This window comes from Onychomys torridus, chromosome 5 (genome assembly GCF_903995425.1).
Source record: "Onychomys torridus chromosome 5, mOncTor1.1, whole genome shotgun sequence".
NCBI lineage: Eukaryota > Metazoa > Chordata > Mammalia > Rodentia > Cricetidae > Onychomys > Onychomys torridus.
The window spans coordinates 34,768,297-34,780,539 of record NC_050447.1 but is presented as its reverse complement, the minus strand read 5'-3'; the positions used below and the strand labels follow the sequence as shown (position 1 = coordinate 34,780,539).

Here is a 12,243-nt window from a genome sequence, read left to right as displayed (position 1 = left end):
GCGGGTCCGCAGGCTGCTCCACCGCGCTCTTGAGCTGCTGTGAGGCCATGCCAGTCCTTGGGTGCCATGTCACACATGCTCTGGGTGTCTCTTCTCAATGTGTGATCCTCGAAGGAGCACTCTATCCAGGGACTAAATAATCCCTGCTTCCTGTCTTCTGAGTGAGTGCTAGGCAGGTTTAGAGATGTGTGCAAGTTTCCATTAAGTCTTTAACGTAACTGCAGAGTGGAAAGTGCGGGTTCAGAACTGTCACCGTGTGTGGCATTTGGTACCCCCGCCCTCCTAACCAGCCAACACATGAAGCCACAGGGAAGTGAGACCTGGAGCTGCTCAGTGCCATGCCTCTCTCCAGCCCTGATTAGAGTCACGATCTCTTGCCCTCAAATCCTATCCTTAGAGGCTCTTTCCTGGAGACGGCTGAGACTGTCATGTTTCCACAGGACTTCACTGTTTATACAGGGCTCCAGAAACAACTTTGCTTTGCTCTCTTCTGAACTATAGAATTTTCTATGGCTGCAGCTTGTAACATAAGTGATGTTAAGACCAAGTGGAACTTGACAGAGAAATCTGTGTTGCTGTAGAATGAGGTAGTCTCAGGCTCCCCTGCCTTAAAAACTGCCCCCAGAGCAACCAGGCCTCCCAGATGGTGAGATGGTTGCTGTGGCTTCAGTGGAACTGAAGTCTGTTGTCTGCTTGTTAACACTTGGAGCCAGTGGGATGAATTCTGGGAAATTCTTAGTTTAAAGGTGCCAATACAGTGTATTTTGTTTTTGTTCCCTGGAACTCCATCTGAAGACCAGGCTGGCCTCGACCTCACAGAGATCTGTCTGCCTCTGCCTCCCCAGTGCTGGGATTAAAGGCGTGTGCCACCACCGCCTGGCTGAGTGTTTTTTAAATGCTTTAAATGCTGCTGCTCCTCCTCCTCCTCCTCCTCCTTCTCTCTCCCTCCCTCCCTCCCCTTTCTCTCTCTTTTCCGATCCCTCCTTCTCTCCTCCCCTCCCTTCCTCCCTCTCTCCCTCTCTCTCTGTTCTAGAGCAAGGCAACTTCTCAGTAGAAGAAGAAAATGACCCTCTTCCCTGTAATTTTTTAAAGACTGTATTAGTTACTTTCCGTTGCTGTAAAGCACCATGACCAAGACAACTTACAGAAGGAAGAGTTTATTTGGGCTTAGGGTTCTAGAGGGATAAAGAATCCACACCTTTAATCCTAGCACTGGGATGGAGAGGCAGGTGGATCTCTGAGTTCCAGGCCAGCCTGGTGAGTTGAGCTCCAGGAAAGCCAAGGCTACACAGAGAAACCCTATCTTGAAAAACCAAACAATCCATCATGGCAGGTAGGCATTGCAGCAAACAGCAGGCATGGCATCTGGAGCAGAAGCTAAGGGTTCACATCTTGAGCCACAAGCACCAAGCAGAGAGAGCCGGGCATAATCCTTTATTCTCAGCACTTGGGAGGCAGAAGCAGGCAGATCTCTGAGTTCAAGACCAACCTGGTCTACAGAGTGAGTTCTAGGGTAGATCCAGTTTCAAAAAAAGAAAAAAAGAAAGAAATCTAGGAGAGGCTCATCCCTAGTGACATACTTCCTCTAGCAAGGCCACACCACCTCATAAGCCTCCCCAAACAGTGCCACCAACTGGGAACCAAGTATTCAAATGGCCAAGACTATCCAGGGGGACATTCACGACTCAAACCACCACCATTTATTACAACCACCACCTGAAATAAACGATGAAGAAGCCCAGAGGTACCTATCTAAAATTCCAATGCTTGGGAGGTGGAGGCAGCAGATCATAAGTGGTAGGCCATCTTGGGCTACACTGTGAGATCCTAGTTCACCTGCCCCTAAGTTACAGATGGGAATTTGGGACCCAACAGCTTGAGAAACTAACTGTCTTAGAGCATAAGGACTCCAGCTATTTCTGTGGGACCATGAGTTATTCAGGTCTGCATCACTGTCCTCAACTGTAATATAGTAGATGACAGTGTCTCCCTCTAATGCTGTTGTGAGGATGAAAGGAAAGAAGGGTGGCGAAATTTTGAGCTCAGTGCCTGTCACAGAATCAGTGGGTGTTGAAGCCATGAATGGAGACAGAAGACTGGGTTATGCGATAGTTTTAAGATTGGAATATATGGCCGGGCAGTGGTGGCGCACGCCTTTAATCCCAGCACTCGGGCGGCAGAGGCAGGTGGATCTCTGTGAGTTTGAGGCCAGCCTGGGCTACCAAGTGAGTTCCAGGAAAAAGTGCAAAGCTACACAGAGAAACCTGTCTCGAAAAACCAAAAAAAAAAAAAAAAAAAAAAAAAAAAAAAAAAAAGATTGGAATATATGATGGTACTAAAGGGAATGTTGGACAGCCTTTCCCCCCGTGAGTGCTAAAGAAGTCATGAAAAAGAAGAGAAGGAAGACTTAAACAGTATCGTTTTTTCAGAGGGTTTTAGAGAGCTTTAGATAGACCCGTAGGTGGAAATCAGAAGGAGAGACTCAGCAGAGGGTAGACCACCTTCCTGTTTGCTGTCTCAGTCTGGGTTTCTATTCCTGTGATAGACACCAGGACCAAGAGCAACCTGGAGAGAAGAGGGTTTATTCATCTTATGCTTCCACATCACTGTTCATCTTCAAAGGAAGTCAGGGCAGGAATTGAGGCAGGAGCTGACGCAGAGGCTGTGGAGGAACATTGCTTATTGGCTTTTTCTCCTTTTTCTTTTCTTTTTTTTTTTTAAGCTTGTATCAAGTTGACATAAAACTAGCCAACACTTCTTCATATATGAAAACTTGTATGTAGCTGGGCTTGGTGACATATGCCTTTAATCTCAGCACTCAGGAGCAGGCAGATCTTGGAGTTCAAGACTAGTCTAGGGGCTAGAGAGAGCAGTGGTTAAGAGCACTGGCTGTTCTTTTGGAGGTCCTGGGTGCAGGAATTGAACCCACATGGGCGCTCACAACCTTCTAATAAATGTATCCCATGGGATCCAATGCCCTCTTCTGGTATACAGATATACATGTGTGGTTTGAATCTAGATGGTCTTTTAATAAAAAACTCAGAGCCAGATATCAGGGTGAAAGCTGAAAGATCAGAGAAGCAGAGCAGCCAGCCACTAGTTCTTACCTCACCAAAATCCTCAGCCTAAAGAGAGTGGGTTCCTGTTTCCTCACGAGTTGTATACCTTTCTCTGCCCAGACATCACTTCCTTGGATTAAAGGCGGGCGTGCTTCCCAATACTATGATTAAAGGTGTTTGCCACCACTCCCTGGCTCTGTTTCCAGTGTGGCCTTGAACTTACACAGATCCAGATGGATCTCTGCTTCTGAGTGATAGGATTAAAGGTGTGTGCCACCACTGCCTGACCTCTATGTCTAATCTAGTGTCTGGCTCTGTCCTCTGATCCTCAGGCAAGTTTATTAGGGTACACAATATATCACCACATACATGTAAACACAACACCCATATACATAAAATAAACACCTTTAAAAAACAGTCTAGTTTACATAGGACATCCCTGCACCCCACCTCACCCCCCCAAAAAAGTGAGAAAATACCTTTTGTATGAATGTATGTGCTGTGCTTTGCTTGAGCCACAAAATCTGTTGGCCAGATGCTCCCTTGGTGTTGGATAGACAGTAAGTGGCACCTAGCCATTTGATATAAGAGAAACCTCACCTTGGCAAGCTTTGTCAGTATGCACAATGGCTATAAATTAACTCGCCACATATTTAATCTACAACAGGCAAGAACTGAGAAATCAGCACAAAGAATGGATGGAAACCTCTCTTCTGATACAGTGCTTTTCTAGAACCCATAACTAGATCCAGCAAGCCACTTTCTTGAGGTGAAAGCAAAATCTATCTGTGAGCCAAGGAGGAGTGGGGGGGGGGGGAGGAGGCAGACTCAGCACCTGTATTGCAGAGTATCTATGACGGCCCAGAAATTGGTCCTAACTGTGACTCGTGGGGTTAATGATTAGCCAGATGCGGTCTAATCTTCCCACAGGACTGTGAGCAGTCACCTGCAGAAGAAGTCACAGAAAGCAGCATGTTCCCCTTGCTCCTTGTGGCTAGGCTGATGGTTCTGAGCCTAGTGGCTTCTGCTAAGAGCCAGGAGACAGACCCCCTGACTGGCTCTGAGGACCAACCACTGTTCCGTGGAGCTGATCAACATGACTTTGCCATCATGATCCACCCAGGAGACACAGAATGTTTCTGGCAATTTGCTGAACGGATGGGTTACTTCTACTTCAGCTATGAGGTGCGTGGAGGCCTCCGGCCATCCCTTTTATAAAGTGAGTCAGGTTTGGGATGGCGCCAAGGCCTGGTTATCTATAATGCTGTGGTTGCCGATTGTGACTGCAGTTCAGAGGGCAACTCTGGATGCAAGTTGGAGGACTAGCAGCAACAGAGGCTAAAGCATATGGCGGTCTAGACCTGGCGCCTACAGAAGTGTGCTCAGACCCAAGGGGCAAACCATGCTTCTTCAAGAGAGGCAGCCTCCACCTTTCCTCTGGTCTGGGGGACAGGAGAGCCAATGCCTTCTAAAATAGTTACCTATGCGGCACAGAGTAGGACGGAAAAGTTACATAATAGATTTCAAATGAAACCACTTCAGTCAGTGGATGGGGGCACATCAGTTCTTCCTGCCTCTGTTAACCCCAGCAAACTGGAGAATAACCAGCTCAAAGCTTGTCTACTTCGTTTTTTGTTTTTAAGATTTATTTATTTTATGTATATGAGTGCTCTATCTGTATGCATGCCTTTATGCCAGAAGAGGGCATCAAATCCTCTTATAGTCGGCTGTGAGCCACCATGTGTGGTTACTGGGAATTAAACTCAGGATCTCTGGAAGAGCAGCTAGTGCTCTTAGTCACTGAGGCACCTATTTCTTTTAGGAAGGTACCTATCCCTTGGGTAAGTACACCCAAAGGGGTTAATGCCATCTAAAGATTCTGAGGTTAATATTAAAGTTAGAGGTACTTTCTTTTTTTTTTTTTTTTTTTAAGTTATGGAGGCTCTCAGGGGAGGCCGGGTCTCATGTAGCCCTGGATCAGCCAAGGAGGTGGCCTCACACTTGAGATACAGCCAAGGATGACCCTGAACTGGTGATCTTCCTGCCTCCACCTTCCAAGTGCTAAGACTACAGATGCACACCAGCAGGCTTTAGTTCCCACTCAGGACCTTGCGTACACTAGGCAGGTGCTCCGCTGAGCTGTAACCTATCTCTCCTGTTTTTATCTTAGAAACCTCTTGGCTTTTTTTTTTTTCTTTTTAATTTTTTGAGATAGGATCTCAATATGTGTGCCTTACTGGGTAAGAATATGCAAGGTTCTTGTGTTTCCCAAAGTGTATGTTGCCATACCCAGCCATAACTTTCTAATATTGATTTACATAGTGGTAAGCTATATTGCTCTTACTCCACTAAAATTAACTTATTCTTTTTTTTTTTTTCAAGACAGGATTTCTCTGTGTAGCCTTGGCTGTCCTGGAATTGGCTCTACAGGCTGGCCTTGAACTTAGAGATCTGCCTGCCTCTGCCTCCCAAGTGCTAGGATTAAAGGCCTGTGCCACCACCACCCGGCTCCTAATTTGCTAGTCTTTTATGATTTATGTTATACTAGACCAGAGCTACTATTGAGCTTACTATGGACAAGTGTCCAGAAGTGCTGCTTGCTTTGGGGAGGGGGATCTCATGCAGCAAACACCCAAATCTAGGTCACCCCAGGGAGCTCAACCACCCCAGCGTCAGCCAGGAACTCCACAGTCAACTGCATATGGCACTGATCCATCCGTATCTGTGAGGCAGGAGAGCTGGTTTCTCCCTGATGGGGGATGGTTTGGGTGACTCTATCCTACATTCTGTGTGTGACACTGAAGAATGCGCTGATGTGGCTCCATAACACCATCATGGTGGCAACCAAAAGAACCACCTCAGTTTTGAGCTTCCAGACTGGGGCTGGGAGGGTGGTCCCATCACACGGAGCTACTGTGGTGATGCCATGGGTGTGCCAGTCTTACCATGTTGCTGGTGTCTGAGTGACTTTTTTTTTTTTTTTTGCCGGAGCTGAGGACCGAACCCAGGGCTTTGTGCTTGCTAGGCAAGCGCTCTACCACTGAGCTAAATCCCCAACCCCCCTTTTCTTTTTTTTTAAATGGTGATGGAAGGTTCAGCTCATTCTCGGGATGTCACATGACCGCCACATTGCTGTCACCGCACATACTCCACAGGGTTTCCTTATTGACACTTCCCAGGATGTTCGGGGCCAGATTAACTTCGCTACACAAGAGACAGGTCTGTATTCATTCCCACGGCTATGATAATAATCATAAGTTTCTATGAAATTGGATATAAGAGCCGGGCAGTGGTGGCCCACACCTTTGATCACAACACTCAGGAGGCACAGACAGGGAGATCTCTGTGAGTTCAAGGCCAGCCTGATATACAAAGCAAGTTCCAGAACAGCCAGAACTGTTATGCAAAGAAACCCTGTCCCAAAAAGCGAAACAAAACAAAAGAAATAAATAATGAAATAAAATAAAAAAAGAATGAAACGTCAAATGTAGGGAATTACTCCAGTTAGGACACTTTTGTCCTTTCTTCCTTCCTTCCTTCCTTCCTTCCTTCCTTCCTTCCTTTCTTTCTTTCTTTCTTCCTTTCTTTTTTTAAGACAGCATTTCTCTGTGTAGTCCTGGCTGTCCTGGAACTTGCTTTGTAGACCAGGCTGGCCTCAAACTCATAGATTCACCTGGCTCTGCCTCCCCAGTACTGGGATTAAAGGCGTGTGCCACCACTGCTGCCCAGCAATTTTTCCTAGTTTCAAATTCAAGATGTCCCCCTCCAGTTCTAATAGCCTACAAAGAATAAGCAAAGACACAATACTTTCAACTTCAACACATACCTGGGGTGACGCACAGAGGTCTGTAGTCTCAGCACTCAGGAGGCAGAGGCAGGCAGATCCCTGTAAGATCGAGGCCAGCCTGGTCTGAGTTTTCTTGCTGTTGCAAAATGTCATGACCAAGGCAACTCATAGAAGAAAGCATTTAACTGGGGCCTTGCTTACAGTTTCAGAAGGTATGTCTGTGACCACCATGGTGGGGAGGAAGGTGGTGGACAGGCAGGCATGGTGCTGGAGCAGTAGCTGAGAGGATACATCTGACCCACAACCATGAGGCAGAGAGGCAGAGACTGGGCCTGGTATTGCTTTTGAAACCTCAAAGCCCACCCACAGTGACACACCTCCTCCAGCAAGGCTACATACACCTCCTAATCCTTCCCAAATAGTTCTCCCAACTGGGGACCAAGCATTTAAATATATGAGCCTAAGGGACCATTCTTATTCAAACTACCACACTTGTCTTCATAACTACACAATAGTGAGACCCTATCTCAACACAAAACAAAAAACCAATTAGTGTTGGAAGAAGAAAAACACTTTTGTATCCAGTACAGGAGTTATCATTTAACAAAATGTAATTATGAGTAATTACTGTTAAGAACAGTGCCCTTTATGTCAAAAATAGTCCCATTACTTCCTAAACAGGTGCTACAGTAGTTATTTTTAACCTGGGAACAAACTAGAGGTGGTAGTGAATGACTATCATCCCAGTGTTTCAAAGGCTGAGGCATGAGAATTCTGGGTTCAAGGCCAGACTGAGCTACATAGTGAGACCCTGCATCAAATTAAAAAATAAAACAAGCCAGGCAGTGGTAGCACATGCCTTTAATCCCAGCATTTGGGAGGCAGAGACAGGTGTCTCTGTGAGTTCCAGGTCAGTCTGGTCTACAGAGTGAGATCCAGAACATCGAGAACTACACAGAGAAACCTTGTCTTCAACCACACACCCCCAGTAAACAAACAAACAAAACTGGTGAACAGTTGTCTAGGGGAACCTTAAGACAGGGTGGGACACCTAAAACATGGTAATAAGATCTAGGAATTCCCACAGGTTTCTATCAGCTTTGTCTAAAAAATGAGCATAATCGCTTCAGTTCTGTACAAGTGTATCTCAACTTTGGAGTGTTCTACGAAGGGCCTGAAATGGATCACAAACAGAACCAAAGGAAACAGCTGAATGACACTCTGGATGCGATCGAGGTAAAGGGCATCCTGGGGGTGGGTGAATGCTGACTCAGGAGAGAAACCACAGACGGGAGGAGCAGAACGCTTCAGTGCAGCAGCATGCAGCATGGAGCTCCGTTTGGTGTCGAGGCCCGGGCAAACATTGGCTAACAGCTCCATCTGGCCCACTGCCTGTTTTCATATGTAGTCACAGGTTGTGCAGCTACCCCTAGTACCTAAAGCACAACAATCTCATGTCCCCTAGAGAAACTCTATGCACATCCTGACTGCCCCCATTCCCTCAGGAATCTCCCAATGCTAGTAGAATCACTGTTGTTCTGTTCCCATAGGTTTTGTGTTTGAAATTTTATGTAAGCATGCGCCTTTGTGGCGGCTTCCTTCACAAAGCATGGCTTTTGTTTGAGACAAGGTCTTACTATGCCTAATGTACAGAGCTCCATCCATCTCTTCAGTGCATGTGCCACCATGCCCGGCTTGATTAGTTAGTTAGGTTTTGGGTTTTTTAAATTTATTTATTTATTTATTTTTTGAGACAGGGATTCTCTGTGTAATAGCTCTGGCTGTCCTGGAACTTGCTTTGTGGGCCAGGCTGGCCTCAAACTCATAGAAATCTGCCTGCCTTTGCCTCCCGAGTGCAGTAATTAAAGGCATGTGCCACCACTACCCCATTTTGACTACTTTGAAAAAAAAAAAAAAAAAAAACCAGAAAACAAAAACAGATCTCTGTGTTTAAGCTAGCCTACAGAGCAGTTCCAGGACAGCTGGAGATATGTAGAGACTGTCTTCACCTGCTTACTGGCCATTTTGTAGATCTTGGAGAAAATGTCGACTCAGATCCTTTGCTCTGGGCTGGGGCTGTCACTCAGTGCTAGCTAGTCCTTGCCCCATATGTCCAAGCACCAGCAGCACACATAGCCTCCCTGTGACACATGACCTGCACACATCTTCTCCCATCACTTTGTCTCCTTGGCACACAAAAGCTTGTGTTCTGTAAACCTAAATCTTATTGGAACAGAGCCACGTTCCTTTGACAGTTATACATCATTTACGACTGTGTTTGTGCTATAATGGCAAAATTTAGTACTTACCAGACACATCTCACCAAAGATATATATATATCTTGCTAGGCAAGCACTCTACCACTGAGCTAAATCCCCAGCCCTTATATTTCTTTATAAGCCTAACAGTTTGTAGGAAGAAGACATCAGTTAGGAGGGTAATGACAGGCTGAGCATACATCTTTTTCTTTTTTTTTTTTAAGTAATTTATCTTTGTGTGCATTTGTGTTTTACCTGCATGTCTGTGTGAAGGTGTCAGATCTTGGAATTACAGACAGTTGTGAGCTGCCATATGGGTGCTGGGAATTGAACCCAGGTCCTCTGGAAGAGAAGTCAGTAGTCTTAACTCTCCAGCTCCAGCATACATTTTTTTTTTTTTCTTTTTTTTTTTTTTTCTGGAGACAGGGTTTCTCTGTGTAGCTTTGTGTCTTTCCTGGAACTCACTTGGTAGCCCAGGCTGGCCTCAAACTTACAGAGATCCGCCTGCCTCTGCCTCCTGAGTGCTGGGATTAAAGGTGTGTATTCTTTATTATCAACTGCTACAGAGCTATGGGTGTCAGAATCATGAGGGATATGACTTAGGGACTTAGTGCAAGTGAGGCCCAGCCGGCAGCCAACGCGGCTTCCTTTTTCCACAGCACAGTACACGAAAGTTACAGAACCATGTTTTTCACATGTGGCGCTACTACAACTTTGCCAGGATGAGGAAAGTGGCTGATTTTTTCCTTCTCCAGTCCAACTACACCTATGTGAACTGGTGGTCCGCAGCTCAGAGCCTTGCCATTGTTCTTTCTGGGGTCCTTCAGCTGTATTTCTTGAAACGTCTTTTCACTGTCTCAACTACTAACACAAAGCCAAGATGCTAATATAGAGCATCTTCATCAAAGCTTTGATCAAATCAGCCTTTTGTTGGAGGGGGGGGTCAATTTAAATCCTATCTGTGTTCATCAATAAATGCAGACGGCAATAATAGAGTGCTGATGCTGATTATTCTAAAGTATGTATTAAGTGCTAAACTAAACTACCGTTTTTTGAGACAGGTTTCAATATGCAGCCTTGGCTAGCCTAGATCTTGCTGTGTAGATCCAGCTGGTCTCAAACTCAAGATTCACTTGCCTCTGCCTCCCCACTGTGCCAAGGTGTGTACCACCTGCCCCCACACTCCTGCTAAAATACCATTCTCTCTACAGCTGTCCCTTTCCCCTCACAGATTCCACTTACAAGATAACAGAAGCACCTGGAAGGGGGTACTGAGGATGTATGCCAGTTTCAGCGTGCCCGCTTTGCCCACATCAATCAGAGTGGTGGTAGACAGGTCTGAACCCCAGCACTCCAGAGGTGGGAGCACTAAGACCAGCTTCCAGCTTCAACCAGTTCAAGACCCCATCTCAAAATATGTTAGAATGCTCTGAAAGAAGAGCTGAAAACAATGAGACAGTCTAATTCTGTTAAGTGTCTTTACAAACTTTTAATCCTGTCTCGGAAAAAAAGGATTTTTAATCCATTGTATAGGGCTGTAAAGGTCAGCATTCCTTCTCTCTACCTTGTCTGAGACTGAACTGGGACAGCTTGGTGGCCTATGTCCTTATCCATACCACCAGCCTACCCACTGAGCTATCTTGCTGGCCTTACAGTGCCTTTCTGTGGCTCAAAATACTTTTCTTTAAAGGATGTTACCTTTGGAAACTAGGTGTGGTGACACAGACTTACAATACCATCCATCACTTGAGAGGCTGACTACAGTGTTTCAGACCAACTTAGATACAATGTGAGAAAATTGTATCTAAATTGTGTCTAATTGTATCTAAAATAAAAAAGACGCTGGGTAGTGGTAGTGTGCACCTTTGAACCCAGCACTCAGGAGGCAGAGGCAGGTGGATCTCTTTGAGTTCAAGGCCAGGCCAGGCAGGACCACACAGAGAAACCGTCTCAAAAAAAAAAAAAAAAAAGAAAAAGAAAGAAAAAAAAATTGTGTTGAGCCCAGTGCAGTTCACCCATTTGATTCCTGCACTTAAGAGGCAGATGGATCTCTGAGTTCAAAGCCATCCTAGTCTACACTTGAGCAAGTTCCAAGCCTGTCAAGATAGTGGGACCCTGTTTCAATTAAAATAATGTAACAAAAACATTTCAACACAGGCAGGGAAGATGGCTCAGAAGTCAAGAGCCATCTGTTTCAGAGGACAGGAGTTTGTTTCCCAACACACCAACACAGGGCAGCTTACAACTGCCTTTAACTCCAGCTCCAGGGAATCCAACGCCCTCTTCTGGCCTGAGGTCACTTGTATCCAAGTGGAATATACTCCCACACACAGCTTTTCTTTTGAGACAGCAGCGTTCCTCTACATAGCCTAGCTGTCTTGGAACTCACTATATAGACTACTGGCTTTGAACTCAGATATCCGCCTGCCTCTGTCTCCTGAGTGCTGGGATTAAAGGTGTGTGCCGACATGCTGGGCACACATGCAATTTTTAAAAATGGGGATTGGAGAGACGTTTAATGGTTTAAAAGCACAGGCTGCTCTTGGAGGAGACCCAGTTTGGTTCCAAACACCCCCACGGTGGCTCATACACATCTGTAACTGTTACATGAATCCTAATAGGAAAATTTCTAACTACATGTAACTCTAGCTCCAGGGAATCCAAGACCCTCTTTTGGCCTCCATGTCAAGGTGCACACACATACATACATGCAGACAAAACATTCACATACAAAAAATAAATGTAAAACCCTTTTAAAAACATACTTCAGTATTTATTCACATCTGTTTGCCAGATCCTATGTTATATACTTTACAAACATTAATTCTGAATACTGCCGTTACACTGATGATTAAAGGTGTTTTTCCAGTTTTGTGGGTTTGCAGTTTGTTTTTTTAGGCTGGCAGGAACTCCCTTTGTAGACCAGGCTGGCCTCGAATCCACAGAGATCCATCTGCCTCTGCATCCCTGGTGCTGGAATTAAAGGTGTGCACAACCACACTCAGCAGTTGAGTAGTTCCCTAACAAAGGAAGAAAATGGAGCCTGTCCAGGTGGAGTAACTGGTCCAATGCCACACAACTGGCAGGTGGCAGGAATGAGGCTTGATATAGGCTCTTCCACACCATTCACCACTTACCA

At 45.6% G+C, this 12,243-nt stretch overlaps 1 protein-coding gene across 1 annotated transcript; it reads left to right on the top strand.

The window, feature by feature from the left end:
• Positions 1-4,007: 4,007 nt before the first annotated feature.
• Positions 4,008-10,084, top strand: Tmed6 (transmembrane p24 trafficking protein 6). The gene is made up of 4 exons (XM_036186765.1): positions 4,008-4,244; positions 6,152-6,278; positions 7,934-8,082; positions 9,764-10,084. The coding sequence occupies exons 1-4, from the start codon at positions 4,032-4,034 to the stop codon at positions 9,989-9,991; spliced, it is 717 nt and encodes a 238-aa protein (XP_036042658.1). The 5' UTR covers positions 4,008-4,031; the 3' UTR covers positions 9,992-10,084.
• The last annotated feature ends 2,159 nt before the right edge of the window (positions 10,085-12,243 follow it).